The sequence below is a fragment of the Triturus cristatus genome, chromosome 11, assembly GCF_964204655.1.
Source record: "Triturus cristatus chromosome 11, aTriCri1.1, whole genome shotgun sequence".
Taxonomy (NCBI): Eukaryota; Metazoa; Chordata; class Amphibia; order Caudata; family Salamandridae; genus Triturus; species Triturus cristatus.
Window position 1 is genome coordinate 432,724,783 of NC_140594.1, and position 22,982 is coordinate 432,747,764.

Genomic DNA, 22,982 nt, shown 5'->3' on the forward strand with positions numbered 1-22,982 from the left:
TTTTTTTTTTATACTTGAATTTTGTGAAACTATATATAGTAAGGAGGGTAAACCCAGCCTTAAGTTCTACCTCCCCCGATTTTTTGGTTGTACTTATAATGGTGCCACATAAGACAAAATGTATGTCCTGTGCCACAAGTACAGACGACACAGGCAGTCAATTACGCATACAAATATATCTCATTCAATCACACACGTTCATACATTCCCACAGACTATGCACTCACTGACACACATAGCAGCCATATCATAGTAGCAGCCATATCATATTACCCCTAGTCACAGTATTTTATTCAAACTATAGTAGTGCACGCCAAGGACTCCAAGGACATTAGGTTCATAGTCAATGAAGCTGGGTGAGGGGGTGTCTGGTAACAATGTGCGAGTTACTTTGCCTTTAGTAGCTGACAATGATTTTCTCTGATCAGAAGTTGCTCTTATTACAGAAAAATTTGGAGATCCTGCTTCACACAAACAAGTTCACATTTATCGTTAATGAGACACTGATGGATGAAATGCTACAATAGATTTATTTGCAGATATTTGAGTCACACAGCTCAGAAGTAGAGGTAAAATAGACAAGCGGCTAGTAAACATGCGATATCACTGGGAAAAACAAAATGGATGACAGGAATCTGAAAGTTCTGATTTTCAAAGAATCTGGAATTAGAACCCGGCTCCTCCACAAAGACTGACATCAATGAGGAAGAGAAGGCCAGCCCGTACACAGCCACCGATTCCAAAAAAGAAACTGTTCCCTGTAGAGGAAAGAAAGGAAAAATGTCACCCCTTCAGAGTAATTAACAAATCTAAAGAGCACTCATTACTAGGCTAGAAACCTGCTAGGTAACCCCAATTAGCAACAGAAAAACTACATGGTAATGCAGCAGCCAGGGTCTTGCACATAACATAGGAACTTTAATACTGGAAAGTGTGCACACAGCTCACATAAGGCGTGCTCATATAATATGCATGTGGCCAAACCCTTTATCAAAGAAGAGAACAGAATACCTAACTCTGACTTTATTGATTATAAATTTGGGATGCATTAATCCGAACTAAATTGGACTATCAGGAAACTGCGCTGTCATCCATAGGAGGCCATTGCCTCTGAAAAGCTTGTGTAGCAGACATGTTAGGAAAACCCCAAATCTTAAGGCTAACTGTCCCCTATGTTGTTTTTATCAATTTGACTGTTAAACAGATTCGGCATAGTCTTTAAAAAAACACTTGTTTGGGCTACTTCTAAAGAGTGCAGGCCTCCACCGACAGTTTGAGTAATGGAGCTGCAGGATACTCACCGTGATCTTCCTCAGCAAGGTAGGAGGGTACTCCCCGGCACATGGCCTCAATGGGTTTTCCATACTCTGCAAAGTTCTCGGCTTTAGCGCTGGTGACGGTATATTGCAAGGAGCGAGGGGGTGGTCCAGCAGGAGCCTTCTGATCCTAGAGGGAGACAGAGATGTAATCAGATAACAGGTTTTACAGCATTCCTTCCACCTTCTCCTCCCATCTCGTCTCCCTCCTCCTTTTCTGCTCTATCTTGATATTGCTTCATAGAATGTCTTCTGGGGATCTAGCCTCAACATGACTCCTCTACTTGGAAATGTTTACCATTCATTTTTCTAAATGGGACACAATTCAATCTCCAAATATAAACTAGAAACAATAAACTAGATCTAGCCAACAGAACTGGACATACTGCTCCAGATGAAGGCATTTGAAAGGCTCAGAATCCTGCAGATATGGCTTTAGAACTTGATACAGTACATAGACGCCACACACAGAACTGGACACAATGCTCCAGGTAAAGCCTTCAGAGCTCCACACAGTACCCCAATGATGCCCTCATAAAGTTTGCATGATACAGCAAATGTGGCAAACAGAACTGAATATATTCCACAAACTGCATCTAGAGCATGATACAGTACACTAGTGGTTGTATTACTTATTGGGGTCACTGTCTTAACATGTGCCTGACATTTTACAGAGAATGCATGCACTGTGCAGAGTGCAGGACCAAACTTTCACATGCACTCTGAACGCTCTGTTACTGAAAGCAAGCTAGGTATTTGAAAATGAATGTATGCCTTTCAATGCAGGTGGCAACCCAGTCTGTGTTTCAGTCTGAGTAGAGACACCACTGGAGGTGCAGGTGGGTACAGTTAGTGACAGCATCTACCTGTTGAGGTATGTCTGGGGGGTTCCTGGGACCCTTGTTATTTCTTATAATGTGCACCCTGATAGGCGCACTGATTACATGCCACCTGTTTATGGCATCTATCCAGTGTGCTTTGTTACAGCTCCATTGCCTCTGTGTCTGCATCTGTGATATGGCTCAGGCACAAAGGCAAAGCTTTCCCTCATTTCTGTGGGGCACACAGTCACAGAAAAAGGGCACCAGCATGATCAGCATTATAGAAGGGGCTGCACAAGGGCTGTTAGTCCCTTTTATAATGTCTCAGTGCTCTTGGGGCTCAATATGTGTAAAAGCCCCTTCTGCCACTGGAGCACTTTTTGTGATACAACCACAGAAGTGCTCATTCTGCAGGTATGATTTTCAGAGCTGCACATAAGAGTCCAGTACTGACTGAGTGTGTGTGAGTGTGCAGCATGAGTTTGTAGTTTGTATGTGACTTACACTTGTGGTACTCTTGTCTTATTCCTCAATTTTACGAATAAGCCAGGAGTAATCCTGGTAAATGAGTGGAATTTGGAAGTGTCAGGACTCCTCTAGGGCTAAGTCACTCCTACACACATCCTATTCTTAGAGTCGGAGGCCCAATCAATATCCCACCACCCCCACTATCACCTTCTTCTCCTTGGTGAGGCGAGCGAGCTCCTGGATACTGGGCACCACATTCTTGTTCAGCCTATGGATATAGCAGGACTTCTTGGCAAACGGCCGCACTGCAATAAATCCCTGGAAGATAGAAAACCCTTTATCAACATAATGTCTTATGTTCACATGACTGGTGTATGAGATGGGCTTATTGTGGAATTTGGAGGGAATAGATGCATTCTGAAGTTCACTGAACTGATGGGAAAACCCCCAAAACACTTGAGAGATAGCTTTTTGTGTTCGCTGCAGGGACATATGCATTCTATGCAGGGCAGTGGTTCAAACCCGCACAATGATTACTCAGGGCAGGATTCCATGCGACAGCTTGTGCTGTAGTAAGGAAGGTGGGGAAGAGCCACAAAACTGCTTCTGCATAGCAAAGCTTTTGAACCATCACCTTTTTGTTGTTATTGCTCCAGGTTTGCCGTGCCGAGCAGGACAATGGCACTCAATGGGAAATTAGGAAGGAGTGCATCTGTTTGCAGGCCATGCCATCCATTACTCCCTGGTTGCACCCCTGCTTTCACCGCAGTACAAACAGGAACGGTGACATCATGGCTTTAATACAAGGCCTTTACATTAAGATTTTTTTTATTTTTTATTAAAGGCATACAAGAATACATGACTGCGCTGTGTTTTTAGGGGTGCGAAGAAGGGCATATGTATTAGTATTTTATATATTTTATACCTAGTAGAGGCAGTTAAATATATGAAGATTCTTGAGAACTATCATTACCACATCCAATGTACTAATTCTGTTAACTTTGAAAGTGCTAAAGTCTGATTCTGTCCTGCACAAATTCGAACCTGTGATCAGCGGATTATGCAGAGATTTCAGCAAGATGAATCACAGACTGTTTAACAGAGACTGGAACTACTTGTGACCTGCAGTTTACATTTGGGTCTAGGCAGCACACACACAAGCCAACTGTCCTAAAGACACTGAAACCTCTCAGCGTGAGCATGAAAAATACCTTGCAGTAGAGTCACATTAACAACCTGAAGTACACTGATGCTTCCTTGTAACTTGCAGGCTACACAAACTTCTCTTTAGTGGGAAAATTAATCCAGTGAGCTACCTTACTACTACCACCAACTTTACTGGCATTTGAAAATGTGATGTGCACATAAACACAAATATATGCTGTCGTTGCACTAGCTTAACATGCTATCACCCTTGAAGAAGTTTAATTTTGATCCAATTCTGAGATACTGTAGGAGTGCATCATAATCACTTGTAGTCAGCACTCAGATATATTCTGTGTGATCAATGTTCCTAAGGGTAATGGAGTAGTGCGTATTTAAAGCACTCCATGTGAAGAATTCTGTGTATACAGCGTGACTAATAGAGATCTATATAACATTTCCATATTAATGTGACAGAAGAAGTTAATGTAAAATGTGTTGCTTGTGAGGTTCATAAAATAGAATGTGAATGTGTAGACTAATGTTTGAACATTTATACGTGTAAGAAGAATTATTTCTATGTAGGTACATTTAGAATGCTATCTTCATAATTCTTTACGATTTATTCATGTACTAAGAAGCTGCATTTATTATGAGTGTAGAAATGTGCATGTAGTCTGTAAAACTGTGCATTGCTAAAGTTGAGTAGAGTGGACCTTGAGAAACCAGTTCAATTCAAGCTCACGTTTAGTCTAACATGTAATTCGTATTTAACCTTCAATGTAGAATGTATTTGCTAGTATTTTTGTTTCCACTGCAGGTGTGGGCAAGGCCTCAATAGTTAGCATCGATTGTTTTCATTAGATAGCAAGTTAGGAGAAGACTAAGTCTGGCGAGTAAAAGCGCAGTAATGAGCAAAGAGACGAGTTCTCATGGAGGAAGAGAAGAATGACCAAGGATGAATGAAGTTGCAACTTATCAATTTGGAAAAGGTGGTGCAAGTAACCAGTTGTGTCGGAGTACTGAAAAAGTACTAGCAAAATTCACATGGGATTGTCTCTCTTGAATACAATTGATATTTTATGCTGTAGCTTAGTGAGGAACAGTGAGACATCTTAATACTTCACTGGGAGGAGATCTATGTGTCTGTTTGTGTGGCTTTATGCTACGTGACCCAAGGTTGGAGGGCACTCCACTGAAGACTCCGACAGCTAACAGCTCTCTAATTTCACCTTTACTAAATGCTTTTAACCCCTTCGGTGCTCATGACGGAACGGTTCCGTCATGAGCCACGGTTGAGCTGTGCTCATGACGGAACCGTTCCGTCATGACCACGCCCGCGCAAGATTCCGTCAGCACAGCGGCGGAATCTGCGCAGCATGGAAGGGGTTAAGTTTAAGGTTTCCTCTTTAAGGTAGTCTAGGGAGAGATAGCTTGCTAATGCTTACCTTGGAGAGCCATTTGATGCAGTTTAATACTCAATTATTTTTCCTGATCATTTGCATTGTCATTGTAGTTCATTGTCTTCTTTGTATTCTATAGGGTAAATCTCTTCAGGATATTTGGGCTTATTTTGGTTGTTCTGTATTTCTATATAATAATGTTGAGGCTTGTCTATATTGATTTGTTTCTAAATGTATAATTAAACCCTACTAAACTCAGACTATGTTGTCTAGTGGATTATTGTGTGACCAAATTGGTTACACTGTATTGAGATTTAACTGTGATTGTAAATGTGCAGATATTTATATAGCGCAAATCACCAACCGGTCTCTAAGTGCTTGCTTAGGGAACCTGTCCTGGTATTCCCCTGTGAGATAACCCAGCAGGGCATCCACAAGGTGATAGCCAGGCATCCCGCCGCGAGGGGCCATTGTGGAGATTAAGCAAGCTATTGCCCAGAGTTGCAGAGTGTGAACCCATGAATCGAGTATGCACTGGAGCGAGAATTATCGAGTCCATGGACAATTTATGGACTCAAGACCCAGCCGAGCCGGGAATTGAACCCTGGTCCCGGGCTGACCTCTGCTTCCAGGTCTGCCTACTCTAACCAGTGAGCCACACTTCTCCACACAAAGTATTCTCTCTTTTATTTCTCAAATTGCTACCAAGACATCGGTCTGGAGATAAATGTTTAGGTGGGCCCAAGCTCCTGCCCCCTCTTTAAAACTATACAGGCAATATACCTTCAACCGAGCACCATAACAGCATCTGACCACTCTCCTCTTGCAAAGAAAAGAAGCACATATGCGCAAGTGACACTCAACTGCTATTCACTGATATCCTTATGCATCCAGAGATATCCTTATGCATTATGCAACAACACTGGTAAAACCACAATGAAAGGAAATAACCCTTATTGGTGGAAACAGATAAACACCTTCTACTGAATTATTGCACTGTTATGGATTTCATGTTCATAGCGGGAGGAGGGAACATACAACGTGGGATGTTTTTGAATCACACAAACACACCATCCAATGCAAATTAAGCAAGAGTGAAAACATGTCATTTCTGCCTTATCAAGGAAGCCCTCTACATAATATGGCTTTTTGTAAATCTTTGCAACAAGTAAAAAATAAATAACAATATTGTGTATGCATTTTTATATTTAGATTAAATGATTTTCAACTTTTCCTTTTAAGTGCCTAGTATTTCTCCGTAAGATAATTTCTAGAAACTTGTGTTACCAAAACCTTTTGACCAAAATATCAAGTTAAGTATAGATAGGTAATAATGGGTTGACTTTAATTGACTGCACATAAATATACCATGACTATATATATCTTCTTGATATATTCATGTGTTGTTATGACTAATACATCTATCCACATAGCTTCTCTGAATTGTGCTCCTCAATATTTTGGTCACAATGTTTTGATAGCAAAATGTTTCTATAGTTGATATTCTGACATACTGTTTGCATCATTCCGTTTTTCTTACTGTGCAGAGATTAAACGTTTACAAGAATGGCTTTTATATATGATGTACCCTCTGGGTTTGCATTCTAGAAAGTATGAGATTATTAAAATCATAAATGATCTTTTGCTACTTCTTTTATTCTGTCACTGAGTAGCAGATTGACTGGTTAAAAATTAATATCTGAAAAAGAAGTTAGTACCCATTGAACAACACATGCCAAACATCTAAGGTTCAAGTCATTAAGTGCATTGTGGAATGATGGATCCCTGTGAGTAGTGAATTTATAAAATGCTGATAAAATGTGCATAGGCGAATGGTGAAGATACGCCACATATTCCAAATACCAGATGGAGTGATCCTGTTAAGCATAGCTGCCAAGTGGTTCCAGCCGCTCAGGCAACTTCAGCAGCTACACTGGGCATTCTGGGTTTTGGGAGCCCATGTTTACTTTGGTTAAAGCAATATTACAATTTCCTGACTCTAATTTTGTTTACCAATTAGGCCTGGCTAGAAGTAATACATTTTATAATGAGGCAGGTTGGCAGCTATGAATATCTATACATTGGCAGCACAACTGCCACACATGCACATGAAGAGCATTGGTCCCAATGGGCTTTGCGCACCTGACCACAGTGGGTCGGAGTGTGGCTCAATGTAGGCTTTTACTACTGGGACATCAGTGTATAATGTTGGTCAGCACAGAGGTTCAACTTCAGAGTACTCTTAATGTCTCAGTACTTGTACATCAGTATAAAGTGCAGGGTAATCTAGGTGAATGGTTCAGTACTTGGCTATCAGTACATGCTGCAGCTGTGTAAAATGTGAACACTCAATGCCTCAGGGGTCGGCTGGCTGTGCATGTTGCAGAATTTAATATCCGGCAATATAATGTATGCAAGTGTCTCAGAACAAGGATATCAGTCAAAGACAGAAGTCAGGGGCATTGCCATAGCTATATGGTCGACCTTGTAGAGGATATTAGTGCTTAGTTTACATCAGCATAGAAGTGTATGAGAGCCCTGTGAATGTCTAACCAAGAATATGAATTTATGGTGCTTGCCCGTATGGAGGTGAATTGTTAGATATCTGTGAACCTCTTTGCACTGAAATATCAATGCACTGTCCAAGTCAGTGTAGAGCTGCATCGACTTTGCGAGCTCCTCAGAAATGAGCTAGAACTGCAAAATGCAGTTCAGTATGAGTGCAATATGAGAGCCATATGAATGTCTCTATATTCACATATAAGTGTATATAGAGGGGCTCTATTAGAGCTTGTGGATGTTTCATACTTGGAAGAGTAGTGCCTGGTGATATTCAGGGTAACGGTGTATGCACACTCCCAAAACATATTATGATAAAACTAGAGACATCATTTTAGGATAAGAAATGCAGGTTAAACATGACATGAAGTATCAGATCGGGGTTCCTTAGACAAGTGATCCTATTGGCCTCTGTCGTTGCTCAACACTGACTGCAAGATTTTAGGAAAGGTGATAGCAAACAGATTGAACCAAGTGATTTCACCCTGATGCACCTGGATCAAAATGGGTTTATCCCAGGGAGGAATACATTCTTGAATCTGCGACGACTGTTTGTGATAATGGAATTGAAGATGAAACGATTCCGATCCCTCTAGACATCGAGAAAGCATTTGATATGTTGGGATGGCCGTTTCTGAAGGCAGTACTCGAAGGCATGGGGTTTGGGCCTGAAATTAGATGCTAGATTAGTCTCTTATACACCACTCTGACAGGAGGAGTGCACACGGGCAGAGACATTTCTGAATCTTTCCCCTTTGGCTGGGGCACCAGGCAGGGGTACCCACTGTCACCCTCAATATTTGCACTAGTCATTAAGCCGCCTCCGGCTCCTACTAGGATGAGAAGCCCAGAGTGGGGAATAACATGCAATGGCACATGGGATGTCATCTCCCTGTATGTGGATGAGGTGCTTCTCTACCTCATGGAAGCTCAACTGGATCTCCCCGACATACTGACCACAGTGGAGGACTTCATAGCAATCACCCAGCGCTTACAGGAAGCACTGGTCAGAGAACGCACTGTCCACTTTTGGAGATATATTTAAACACAACATATTGCTCACATTCCCGAAAGTGACACGGAATTGGCTTAGGGCAGTTCCTGGCGCTGACGCATAATGCACTGACTCATCCTTAGAAAGACATGGGGCCAAGACCTGACACAGCAGCGCACCTTCGAAATGCTGGGGCTCTTATTGACATATGGCAAGGATAGGTGGGATGTTAACTCTGCTATACAATGCGCTGCTTTGCTCTGTCCTTAATGAGTACCCCAGCCTATGGGGTAAATGGAATACCATTGTGGGGTAGGAATTGACAAATAAGCAGTGGGAAGGGGTGATGAGGCATGTAACGACAGCGTCAAGGAACCACAGAAGCAAGTACACCCGGTTCAACTATTCACATCAACCCCACCTTACCTCAGCGCTGTTGAACCTCATGTTCTCAGGGATAGAACTGAAATGCCCCATATTCACCTCATCGGCAGAGGACGTCCACATATGTTTTGGTCCTGTGCTGAAATAGTAAGTTACTCTGAAGACCTGGTGGGGACTATGGCTGAGCTTACAAACAAACCACTTATGTCAGATTTATAGCCCTGGCGTATTCACTAGCCAAATGAAGCATTTCCTGGAAATCACCTGGGGCACCGATCCATCAATGGTGGCTAAAAGACCTCCTCAAATAGGGGACAGCAGAGACAGATGCATGGGATGAACTATATGCACAGGGCCTTAGGGGGCTGCAAACATGGGATGACTATGTTACAGCACTAAAATCTAAAACAGACAACAAAACGCCTTCACTTGAATCATCATCATCAGGTCTCACTCGGGATGTGCATGCGATACTCCACACACCTTTTGTATCGAGTGTCGCGGGTGCGAACTGTGTTATATACTAAAGAATGCCACCTATGTAACACAAACAATCACTGTAGAGAGGGCGTACACAACTGGTATAGTTATGATAACAGTTTATTGTCTATCAGGACAGGAACAAGTGGGATGCAACACCCAGACCTACCATATTGTAGACTGCAACAGTGGCTAAAACCAGGTTTAATAATTATATTCCTCCAAATAAGGGAGAGTTGTAATAGTTTTCTGCTTTCATGCTAGTTCAAATGCTGGCCTCAGGGCCAAGTGGTTCCCCTGGCTTCAAAACAAGAAAAGACTGCATGGATATGGACTGCATGCAGAAATGTGCACCCCAACTAACAAGGGGATGTTACGCACCTCCAGTTCCACAAAGCACCTGGGACAGATGTACATTATGTTATAGACATGTATGGAATGTATGATAATATGCTTAAATGCTTTGGCAAACTGTGTGCAACTGCTGTACCAGAAAATCAACAAAGAGATACTAGGGAAATAAAACACAACATGAGGCTTTAAATATTCCTAAACCCACTGTACCCCACCTGCCAAACAACTTTTCTCATATTTTTGCCAAAATTACTAGTTCGTCCTGCAAGTAAACCCACTGTACCCCACCTGCCAAACAACTTTTCTCATATTTTTGCCAAAATTACAAGTTCCTCCTGCAAGTAAACTCTGAAAAACAAACAGAACTGTAAATATTTGCAGCTGGATCTGTTATAGCATTAGAGCATCATTTCTTTGCTGTAAGAATAAAGATAACTATGTTGAAGTCCACAAGGAAATCTCCTGCCTTCCTGGTACTCCAATCCAGCACCATAGGAGGGAACTTCGGAGGGCCACAGTCTCCCACTTTCTGCTATCAAACAGCACCAAGCTTATCATGTCCACCCTCAGTTAATGTGATCTCAGGCTGCTCAAAAATGAAAGGATGAGCCCATGGTATTAAGTACCGCTCCCATCCATGTCCAACACTGGTCAAGTGTTGTTCTTTAGTGGGTTTGTATGCCTGACGAGCTTTCAGTGTGCAACCAGGAAGGTGGCCTTTAATACTACTGTGATCATTTAATAAATGTATGAATGGAACATTTATGAAGTATAGATGACTTTATATTTCAAATGTGTAGAAGTGCTGTTAAATAGGAATCTGTGAATTAAACATGGGTTTTACAGATTCAATACTTGGATTTTTCACTATCGGAGCACTGTTACCATTTTCATAAATAATGGTGTTATTGCGTCATTTAGCTAATTACTTATTCTAGCTTTAACCTAGAAAATAAAGGGGGATATTTACAATAAAATGTCGGAGTGCGGTGTTAGGCCAAGATTGATAGCACTGCGCTCTGACATTTTTAAACAGAGGGATGTGCCAGAATGCAGCACACACAGAAAGGGCAAAATACGAGGAGAAATTAATAATTTCTCCCCGTATCGCCATCCTAAGATCATGCATTGCCTCACCTTAGTTTTGGACCAGAAAGTCACTAAAAGTGACGTGCTGGTGGCGATATTCGCTTGTAAATATGCCCTAATGAATTCCATTTTATCTCTTTAAAATTGCATACAGCTTCATACAGTGTTTAAAACGTGAAGGAAAATTAAATTATGGTTTATTTATATATTTTAAACTCCCTAAAAATCTGTACATCATTGACATAAGATTGACAAAATAAAGTCCTAACATTAGAAGTAGCTTAATAATTGATGTGGAGAAAAGCCCAGGCCTTGTGCTACCCCATATTCTAAAGTCTCGGGTATGGATACTAAGGTTCCAAGCTCGAGTAGAATGGTATGGTCTGAGGTAAAGGGTTGGATTCAGGACAAATGAACAAACACCAACTTAATGGCCACAGAGTCCAGTCAATGGATCAAGAAGTGGTGTCAAGAGTATTGATGGTTCCCAGTCAAGGAGACCCAACATCCCCCTTAACACAAATGTGTAATATACATGCTATCTACTTTGGTATTTGGTAATCACATGTTTTTCACGTTGATGCAAAGCCCACACTCTCAGGTACTCACAGTGTTGTAGTCCCAGATGGAGTTCACCGAGTTCCACCCGGCGTTAGTGTTGATGTTGGCAATGTTCTGTTCATTGTTGATGTTCACCGTCTGGTGGACACTGCCGCCATCATTGCCCTGGTTAGTAAGGGTGACAGACTGCAGGAGAAACCAGCAAACCATTAGCAGTTACAACATGATCTTCAGAACAGCCCTATGCAACCAAGTCTACTGTGAGGTGACAAATCAGAAGTGGACAGAAAGTGTCATAGTATCACCAGATCTAATGTAATAGATAAACTCATTAGAAAAGTGAGCATAATATCTACACTGTGGAACTGCTGCGTCTTCACATTTACCATTAGAAAGTGCCTTTGGAGCATCTTCAGATGAGTTTAATTGCAAAGAACCTAATAAACAATATTACATTTTTAGCAATGACACAGAATCTAATCAAAAGCATCAAATCACTAGAGTTTTGGCTGTATACAGACCAATACCATGGGCCATGTCTTGGCTAAAGGATTAAATCATTGGAGCGATGGGTGCAATAGATGGCACAAGATTCAGATCACAATTTAGACCTCCAAGCAACCAAGTAAGGACCTACACCATGTACCAATGATGATAGGTGAATGGGGTGAGACCACAAAGAGTGCTTGGCAGATATTACTTGTGTAGCTTTCACCAAGTACAATTTTTGCCTTTGGCTGTGCACTGCTTGTTTAGGGCACAAAAGTGGGTTTTTGTCTTGCCCGCAAAATTCAAGAGCCACACATTCTGTGCCCATTCCCACCTCCCAAGTCGGCTGTATGTACATGGTATTTACCCTAATTTGGAAAGTAAACGTTCTGAGGACATTGCACCCATCCACAGGCCATACACTGCATATCCAGCTAGTCATTAGTGCGTTGTCACTAACCCCTCCTCCCCAAGATCACCAGTCTAGAGTCTACAGATGCCACAGCTCATGGGCTTCAGCCACGGGCAGTGGGCAGCTGACCTTGGGGCTCTTCTTCTGCCTTCCACCATAACTTTGCTCCGGGCCACAGGACCTTCCAAGGCTGAGCATAGCTGGCCACATATAACATTTTTTACTAACGACCAAACGTGAGTTTTCAGCGCCCACGTTGTCTGGGTGCAGTGGGTTCAGCTCCTCTTCATCCGAATCACCTCTGCATGACCAAAGGCCAAGTTCAGCAGGTTTGAGAAGTAAACTTTCTGATGCAGGTGTGCAGGACTAATGGCCCAGCACAGCTGCCTATAATTATTTTCATTGAAACCTAAAATCTTGAGTTCAGAAACTCTTTGTACATGGCCACATTTTATGCCGAGTATGTGTACTACCACAGTCAGCTGTACCCTGCCTCTGGATCCAGCCTGCACGTGGCACATGCATGGCTTTAGGACGTATGCAGTAGTCTCTGAGTTCAGGGACCCTGTATTCACAAAACCAGCTGCTGCAGAGGGTGCTCATGCATAATGGGTAATGTCCTATTACTTACCGGTAATCTTCATTACTCCTGGTCCCGTATTCCTCGTCCCATTCCTAACAAGTGGAGATTACTATCTCCGCGACAGAAAAAAAGAACAGGAGCATGCTGGGATACCTAACCCACTCCCTCCCGCTGGGAGTACATAAGCGGTACCAGCCCAGCATGCAGCCTGAAAATACCAAGCCAACAACCGGAAGGCCGGCCGCCAGGGAGGGAGGGAGGGAAGTAAGGAATGGGACGAGGACTACGGGACCAGGAGTAATGAATATTACCGGTAAGTAATAGGACATTACCCCCAGGTTCCTCCATCCTCGTCCCATTCCTAACAAGTGGAGAATACCAAAGCAGAGAAACCGGCCTTCCGGAACCCCACCAAAGCCAGGGGTACCAGACCGAGAAAAAAAGGCACCCAACAGAAGCAGAAGGGAGCCCACAAGAAAACGCAGGCAGGAGCACACAACCAGCCACGCCCCCAACCAAGCCGACAGAGCCGAGACCCCAAAACAAGCAGGGGACGATCAAGAAAGGACCTCAAACGAGCACAAGATCCCACAGGCAAGCCCGAAGGAGGCCCCGCACCCAGAAGCAAGTCCCAAGGGAACCCCCAGAGGGGCAGAAAGAGAAACCACCCCCCGAACCACCAGGGAAAGGGAGCCCTGGAGAAGCTGAAGCGCCCCAACGGAGCAACCCAGCCAGGAAGGGCAAACAACCAGGGAGAAAAACCACCAAGGGAGTAGCCCACAGCCCCAGGCACCACCAAGCAGCCGCCCCAACAGGGACAAAACAGTACATCCTGGCCCAACGCTCAAGAGCGCACGGGAGCAGGCTGCACAGGGAGACAGGCCAAAGGCCCAGGAAGGAACACAGCAGGGCAAGACAGAGAGCGAACCCCCCAGAGCAGGGAAGAAGGCGACCCACAGCCGGACCAACCCACAAAATACCACACCAAGAGGCGAGGGGAAGGAAGAGGAGAACGAAGAGGCACGCCAAACCCAGAGAAACACTGAACGCGACCAACCACAGGACCAACCCCAACACACCAGGGGAAGCCACCAGCAGAGCCGCAAAGACCGAAGAGGGAGGAACCAGACAAGAAAACTGGCACCGACCAAGAGCAACAACCAGGAAGAAAGGGGCCAAGGAACCCAGACAAGGCCCCCCCCCCACCGACCAACAGCCGACAACCGTGGCAAAAAGGAACCGGAGGCACAGAAAACCCACAGAAGGCCCAGGCCAAAATGCAGGAAAGACAAGCCGCCAACCCCAGCAGAGACACCGGACGGCCGCAGCCAAGGCCGCCACACCGGGAGAAGAAAACCCGGGCACAGGAACCAGCCAGAGGCCAGGACCGAGGCAACCAAAAGCAGGAGACACAGGGACACGAACCCAGGAACCCACCCAAGCAACGCCAGGGAGAGCAACAAGCCCCACCCAAAGCAGACTCCACACACGGCCAGTGAACAGCCAAGAGAGAACAACCAAGGGCCGAACACAGAACCGGGGAAACAAACCCCAGAACCGGGTAGGAGGAACCCCCACCAACCAAGAGCCGACCCACAGGTCAGGAGGACACCAAGGAACTACCCAAGGCGAACCCCAAGAAGGGCAAAACAGGAAGGACTAACAAGGAGGCCAACAGCCCAACAACGCAGGCAGCCCAGAAAGACCCAAGAAGCCAACCGGACAACCTACAAGCCAGCCAGCCCGGAGGACCCCAATATGGAGCATCAGAACCCGAAAGGAGAAGCAAAGGGTCAACCGACCCAACCCCAAAAACCCCAACCAAGAAGGGGCCCAAGGGACCGGCACCAAAGCAAGCCAAGCCACCAAGAGAGGAGAAGCAGCAGGGGAACAGAGAGGGCGACCGGCAAGCCACAACCGTCAACCAACACAAAGGCCACAGCACACCAGCCAGGTGCAAAGGAGCAGCACAGGAAAGGACACAGGACCAACCCGGCACCCAGACCAACAGGGCCAGAACCACCGGCCAGCAAGAGGCCAAAAAAGAGGCCCAAAAGCACCAGAGAACGAGCGGCCAGGGAAGAACCCAGGCAGGGACCCCGCAAAGGGAGGCCAAAAACAAGGACCGTAAGGGAGCAAACGCCACAGAGGCAGAGCTGAGGCCCCAGCAGCACCCCGGAATACCCCAGGCACCCCCAAACCAAAGGAGAGAAGCCCGGAGAAACCAAAGGCGCACAATCCCCGGGGGAAGCGGGAACAGACCCAAAAAGGGAAGAACAAACCACGCAGAGCCAGCAAGAGCAACGGCCAGAGACCCCACAGGCCGAAAGCAGGCCGCACGGGAGCGGGAAACGCACAAGCCCAAGGACAGGCCCACAAGGCGAAAACCACAGTCCCAGGGCCCAGGCAAAGCCAACCACCAGCACAAGGCCGAAAAAGGGGAGTGGGGACGCAGCAACGCGGCCCACACACCAGGGGAGGCCGACACCAGACCACAACCGGCAGCCCCACCAACAAACCCACCGGCCAAGTCCAAGAGAAGGCACGGCGAGGAGGACACCGGGAACTGCACCCACAAGCAGGAAAGAAGGGCACAGGGCAGCCCGAACCCACAGACAGGGAGGGGCACAGAAGCAGCGCTCCCAAGAAACCAAGGAGCCACCCAGGCTGAAGCCAAGGAAGACCCACAACACCCAGCCACCACAGGAGGCAAAAGGAGCAGCAGCGAGAGGCAAAGGACCCCAAGCCACAAAGAAGAGACACAAGAGGGGAAAAGGAAACCACAACAGGAAACCAAACCCCACCAGCCAACCCAGTGCAACACAACACAGTACCAGGCAAGAGGCAAGCAGCAACACCAGCCAGAAAGCCCACCAGGGGCCCCACCAGGACAGCCTCGGAGCCAACAGCCAACCAAGGCCAAGGCCTACCGGGACAGAGGGAGGGCACAACAGCCCCCCCCCCCTCCGGGAACCCAAGAAACAGGGAGTCCGGAAGCACCAAGGACCCCGATGCAGGACGCAAGAAGCAACCCAGCCAAACTCAAGCAGGGGCCAAGCGCAAGAGCAGAGGAGCCGCAGACGGGGGAATATCGGGGGGCCGCAGGCCCACCTCCCCGACCCCCAACCAGCACGAACCTCACCCACAGGGAACCCGCTGGGGAAGGAGACCACCAGCCCAGGCAGGAGGGCACGCAGGAGGGCAGGAGAGGAGCGAACGCAAGAGCACCGGCACGCCCAGCCGCAACACCCAGACATGACCAGGCGTCATCATGGAGGAAAGGCCACAGGCCAGGAAACCCCACACAGCGAAGCCCAGAGCACCGGCCAGGCACAGGAGGGCAAAAAGAAACAAGGCACCCCGAGCACGGGCCATGCCAACACCCCCGGAAGGACGCAAGAAGCGCCCTGCACCAGGAGCCGCAGGCATGCACCCAGACAGGCATGCACCAGGCCCGAATCCACAAGAACAGGCAGGAACCAACAGGGCGGACAGGCAGTAGGCGGAAGAAGCCGGGCAACAGGCAACCAAGGCGGACATCCAACCAGGCACCAACCAGGGGGAACAGAAGCACCCAGGGCAGGAAGGCTGGAAGCCCACAGGCCAGAGGAACGAACCAGGCCGAACCCCACCTAAAAACTAAAAAGCCCAGGAGAGCAGAAGCATGCACAGGGGAATGGGCGGACGGCCACAGCACCCGCCAGCCCCGGCACACCCCCAGCAGCGGAAAACAGGGAGCCAAGGCCGCAGGCCAACACAGCAGAAGAGCAGAGCACAGGGAAGAACGAAATGTGGCACCCACCAGGGGGACAGGCCAACACCACCAAACAGAGACCATCCCCCAACCCCCCGCCCAGACGCCATCCAGGAACAAGCGCCGAGCAAGCGGAAAACAAGGAGGCCAGGGAACCCACAACCTGAGGAGGAAGCCCCCCACCCCCTGCAGTACCGGGAAGCAAGGCAGAGACACAGCGCAGAAAGCCACGCAACGCCTCCAACCCAGCAAGCGGGAACAGGGAGCGCCACAAGCCAGCACGGACAGTCCCCAACAGGAATCAACCAGCAGACGGAGAGACCAGAGGATGCCGGGTCCCAGAGCACCAGAAAGCGCCAGCAGCAATCAAGGCGAGAATACCACCGAAGCAGCCGAGCAGGTCCCCCAGCCAAGACCGCCGAAGCAGCCCACCGCGCACAGCCAGACCCAGCAGGCAAAGCACAGACCACATAGCCAGAGGAACATGTAAGCGCGAGGCAAACGTGAAGAAAAGCGGAACCGCTATGCCATACTCACCATAGGGGCAGGAAGAGCACACCAAAAGCGCCCTGCCCCCAAGATCCAGCCCAGGAGCCCTCCAAGACACCAGCGCCGGGCGAGGAAGAGGGCTGCAGCAACCGGCTAGACACCGACCCCCATCAAGGTCCGCCCCTGCACCAACATTAAGAACAGCAGGGGCAACAGGGAGGAAGAAGGCGAGCAGCACACCAACAAGCCAGGCAGGGAGACCAGGAGCACTGCCCAGAGCAGCCCCTGGACCCCCATAACAGCCACATCAGCGCGTCTTCCAGCCTGGCCAAGCCGCAGGAAGACGCGCGCTGTAACCCGGAAGAAATCCGGAGATCCGGCGCCCCAGCCGCAAAGGGCCGGGCGCCAATCAACACGACTCCCAGCAAGCCCGGCAGGCCAGGAGACGCGGAACAGAACGTCGAGGACAGCCCAGCAGCTCGACGAGACATTCATGGAAGAAACACACAGGTAAGGTAGCAACACGTCCCATTCTGTCGGAAGACAGAAAAAAAGAACAGGCTGCATGCTGGGCTGGTACCGCTTATGTACTCCCAGCGGGAGGGAGTGGGTTAGGTATCCCAGAATGCTCCTGTTCTTTTTTTCTGTCGCGGAGATAGTAATCTCCACTTGTTAGGAATGGGACGAGGACGGAGGGACCTGCGGGTAATGGGCAAAGAGTGCAGCTTTCAGAAACACTCTTCACTCAGCGCTTTAGTTTCTATCCCATCCACACAAGGCCAAATATTTTTTCCATTTAGTAGATTTTTTCCTGCAATCACAAGTTCAAGATTGGCAAAACTAAAACTGAATCTTTTTGTCAAGCAATCTAAATTCTCACATATTCAAATGTTATTAAAATAAATCAATATGCCATCCACCCATAAATATTTTTAACTAATTATGTAACCAAATTTTTTTTTTCTTCCAAAAACTGCTTAACTGATTTTCACACTACGTTTGACTTGGCTTCTTCACCTCATTTCCGTTTTGCGGGAATCTATTCAGTGTTGTTATACTTTCCTAACTTTCCATATTTATTTTCCTTATGACTCCCTATACTTTTGGCCCCTTGACTGACTAAATTATACTCTAGGAACATTTTGTGCTGCTTGCTCATACAGAACCAAACATATTCAAGACTGAACAAAATACATTCAACGAGTAGTACAATATACAAATAATGTCAGACAAGACACCAATTATATCTCTGATCTAATCAATGTATCTATCTACCTTTTATCAAGAAAACAAATGCATCTGAAACGGTTAGCAGAGTGAAGCAAAACAAACATGCAAGGAAATGTGCACATAATTAGTGTATACGGATTATCAGGGCCTATCACTGCCAAGATAGCCTACATTCCTAAACAGTTGCATTTTACCATAATCTTATTTATCTCTACTTACGTCATCAGCCAGGGATGGTATCACTAAGGCTGCCAGAAGGGCAGGGAGGAAGATCTGTGAGAGACATAAATACACAGATTATAGATACATAGAACTACTGCAGGAAAACCAATTCTGTTTAGGCTACTTACAAAATAAACCATGCACATTACTGGTGGACCAGCCATGGAATCCATCTAGTCCAGTCCAGTCAAAGTGGTGAAACCTTATTGTTGCTTCATTCATTAACCCTGGCCTTGCTTGTTCTTGGTGGCACCAGCTATTGTACCCCAATGTTACAGTGATGCAGTTAGCTTGAAATCAGAAACTAACCAAATATAAATCAAAGTGAAAATTTCCGTGTTCCACCGCCATGTTTAGTCAATAATCTTTCTTTGTTCCTTAGGGTATTTTATCTAAAGTGGGGTCTTCCCTCTGACGGGGTAAGTAGGCAGGTCTAATGTGAAATAATGGCCATTAGTGAGAGGAGTTTGCTTAGCTGATGGTGAAGGGGCATGGTGACACGAAAGAGCAGAAAATGCCATATAACTAAATACACCTTCACTCTTTCCCTCTACCATTCTACTACATGAGGGTCACTTACTTGTTATCTGATCCTTGCCTGGTCCTAATGATTGTTCAGCTGCCCCCAATTAGCATAGGATCTATAGCTATAGACCAGTTCACTTTCAACTGCCTAAATAGAGCCATCCACATGAAAAGACTATCTTGTTGGGAAGATCTTCCAATTATCTCGTGAGACCAACATGTATTATAGCCTTATAGCCCGCCGTAGCGGGCTATACCGGCTGTTAATGGCCCGCTGCAGCGTTAAAGGCCCGAGCCGAAGGCGAGGGACTTTAACAACAGCAGCGGGCCATTAACAGCGGTATAGCCCTGCTACGAAGGGCTATAAGGCTATTAGAACATTCTGCCACTAGAGGGCAGAATGTTCTACCAAAACAAAGCCCTTCAGGGAGCGCGAGGGGATTGAAATCCCCACAGGCTCCCTGAAGTCTTTGTTCACAGCCAGAGCTGTGAACAAAGACACATTGGAATGTTGGTGCTCCGGGCTTATACCGGCCAGTATTAGCCCGGAGCGCTCCATTGTCTTCAATGGAGCTGCCAATGTTCCAATGTTCTAATACGGATTAAGAATTCTCTTCTAGTTGAAACACCTAAGTTCCAGGCAAACCTTACCATTAAGTTTTTTTCCAGGTAGCTAATAAAGTATGGAACATTCTGGCCTTTCATCGGAGAGCTCAACTGGCTCTCTTGTCCTTCAATAGAGCTCTGGAAATGCAGCTTTTTTGTTTGCACCTAAACTGAGGCCATTGCCCCACCACAGGGCCCCACTAGTGTGTTTCACAAGGTGACTTGCTTTTTTTTTAACGCTAAGACAAAATTTCATTACTTCTCCCACTCTCAGTAGGCTACCCCTCAGTGGTTGCATCGTTCCTTGTCATGTTCTTCTTCATGTAACATGTAATTCTGACAGTTGGTGCAGTACACAGTACATACAATTGTTAAATAAAACAAATTGGTTATTTCCATTTAACTAATATGGAAACTCGATATCTTTCTTCTGTTTGTCATATGTTATTTAACACAGAGCACACGAAGGACATGATTACCTGGGCATGAGGATGTACAGAATTTATTGCCCCCAATACATCTGTAAACTCAGGGTTCCAAATTTTACAAGGAGTAAATTTTTTCCATGTGGAGGTTTACTCATAAATTGAAGAATACCATATGGGTTTTGCTGCTTAGTACATCAAAATCCACATCCCCGTAAACCCAACCCTTCGCCTCCTTTAAATTCAGGCAGGTTTGACTGAAGAAATGTACTGGGGTGTGTGCAGGGGCTGGAATTTATTACTGGCGAGTTGTGGTTAGACCCTTACTCGTCAGTTGACAGAGACTAAACCAGGAATAACATGATGAACCATTATTGAGGCATGAACACCAAAGTGGCATACCGCAGATATTCTATATCCATATTCTGAAACAGATCGGAAACCAGGTCTAGTCTTAAAATATTGTGTACTTTATGTGGCTTCAATAAGCAATTCACAAAATGCGGTAAGACACCCTTAACTATACGCCAGGTTTTTGCTGCCAATCATATAACTTCCAATTGGCCAATGGCATGAGGCCTGTGCTGCATGAGACACAGCTATAGTCATGAAGATTGGCAGCTCATACGTCTTAACTCTTGTTGTGAAAGTCTGAGAAATGCCTTACAGTTCGATATATCAATGTAAGACCCAAAACCTTTCCATGTTACTTCCACCCTCAGTCCTAGACCATTCAAATCAGTCAGCAATGACACATGTTTGAGTCAGGGTCAAATACTTACAGTCAGCTTCATTGTGTTGGGTTGAGAGTCTGTAAAGATCTGCCTGAGATGGCCCACTCTACCCAGTGCTTATATAGGGAATTTGAACCCATACCTTGTGTGGACAGACCAGGGCTTGCACCATGTTAGACCTGATCTCTCTTATCTACTTTCCCCTGATGTTTGCAGTGGTAAACCTATCTCTATATTTGCATAACCCCACCGTATGTTAGATAGCCTGATTTATTTGTTCTCCATTGAAAATCACCAGACGTTCAAAATGAAGACCCACCCATGCACTGGCCCACCCTGATTAGCTCCTTGAGAAGCTGGGGCACACAAAGCTGACATTCCTCTGCAGGTAAAAGCAACAAAAAATCACATTAGGGGTCAACACATTTATCAAGTTGTCAGCAGTGTAAACCCTTCTGAACCATTGCTCCCTCCATTTTCACCAAATCACGTTCAAGATTAACGAACACTTAATTCAAACACTGCTGCCCATTTAAAGTTTCTTTATGTATCAGAGGTGTACACTTTCTATGACTACAACTTCCCATATCAGATTCTTGCTCAGAAGACGATGGATTTCACTGTTGACTTGCAAAGTTTCTTTAGCTAAGGAGTCCATCTTGATGGAGAGGCTACTAATTCTGCATTTTATGCAGTGTACAGACTACCAAATGCTCTCAGTTTGGGTTAAATTATTAAACGAATTTCGTAGCGCGCGCTGCATCGCAAAATGCGATGCAGCGCGCGCTACGAAATTCGTTTTATTTATTTAATTGTTTACTTACCTGCAATTATCAATATTCCGGTTTTTAGAACCCCCCACCCTGCCCCTCCCACGCCCCACCTTACCACCCCACGGAACTCCCTCCACGGGCCGCGGCTAGTATTAACTGGCCAGCTTATAATGAGAAAGGTTCTTCATGTTTTCCAGTTATATGAGAATCAGGGAACAATCATGTGCTGTTCATGTAAACAATTCCAACCAACACCAGTGTTTTTACATGGGAAACTACAGGTCCCAAATGATCCCTATCACCTGCAGAGTTCACAAGGGTTCGATACTTTCTCATCTCATCTTCAAGGTCTACATAGAGCCATTTGGCGCTTTTCTAACAAACAACAGCACCAAGATTTCTCAATAGGGCAATGATACAAAACTCTACTTGAAAGTCTCCTCTCTTTGACATATTCACCGCCTCAAGCACTGCCTGCACATCATCCAGACCTGGATGTCTAGTGCCTATCTGAAGCTCAACCCAACCAAGACATTTCCTATTATTCTCCAAGAACAAGAAACAGCACAAACATGGCTCAATGACATGAACCTTGACAGCTTTGAACCCAACTCTCACAGAACACCACGCTAATCGGGTTCACCTGGGACACCAACTTCATCCTCAAGGAAAAGGAACATGTAGCAAAAAAATAAACAACCATGATCGGGTGCCAGCTCTCTAATCTGCCGACTTTGGTGCTGGTAACCAGGGTTCGAGCATCGGGGTTGTGTCCACATCCTGTGATTCTGGGCAAATCACTTAATCTCCCCATGCCTGAATATGTAATGTAAATACGGTGCTCATGTACAGCGCTCCAATACCTTCGGGTAGACTTCGCGCTGTATAAAAGATGCAAAAAAAATTAAATAAAATGTTAAACCATTTCTCCCAGAATGCGACTTCAAGTCCTTGTATTTTCACATCTGGATGGTGGCAACCCCCTGCTCCATGGCCACTGGCATCCTACACGATGCAACACATCCCATCCAGGCTCTGAAGAAATATTATCACATCACCCCCATCCTGATGAAACTCAATTGGCTCACCTAGCCAGTCCACATCATCTTCAAAACTAGCTGCATAATTTACAAAGTTAACACAAACAGCACCCTCACTCATCTAGCAG

The 22,982-nt window shown here is 46.0% G+C and overlaps 1 protein-coding gene across 1 annotated transcript; it reads right to left on the reverse strand.

Moving 5' to 3' along the window:
- Positions 1-511: 511 nt before the first annotated feature.
- Positions 512-21,188, reverse strand: LOC146784386 (gastrokine-1-like). The gene is made up of 6 exons (XM_085634539.1): positions 21,090-21,188; positions 18,749-18,802; positions 11,621-11,758; positions 2,813-2,923; positions 1,302-1,446; positions 512-758 (listed from the first exon to the last, which is right to left on the reverse strand). Exons 1-6 carry the CDS (start codon positions 21,099-21,101, stop codon positions 667-669), a joined length of 552 nt encoding a protein of 183 aa, XP_085490665.1. The 5' UTR covers positions 21,102-21,188; the 3' UTR covers positions 512-666.
- Positions 21,189-22,982: the final 1,794 nt, after the last annotated feature.

Bases quoted from the DNA above. Each gene is read 5' to 3' on its own strand.
- LOC146784386 (XM_085634539.1), bottom strand. The intron at 11,759-18,748 runs GTAAGTAGAGAT...TTTCTCCTGCAG, and splicing joins TACCATCCCTGGCTGATGAC to TCTGTCACCCTTACTAACCA. The intron at 1,447-2,812 runs GTGATAGTGGGG...GTCTCCCTCTAG, and splicing joins GCCTCACCAAGGAGAAGAAG to GATCAGAAGGCTCCTGCTGG.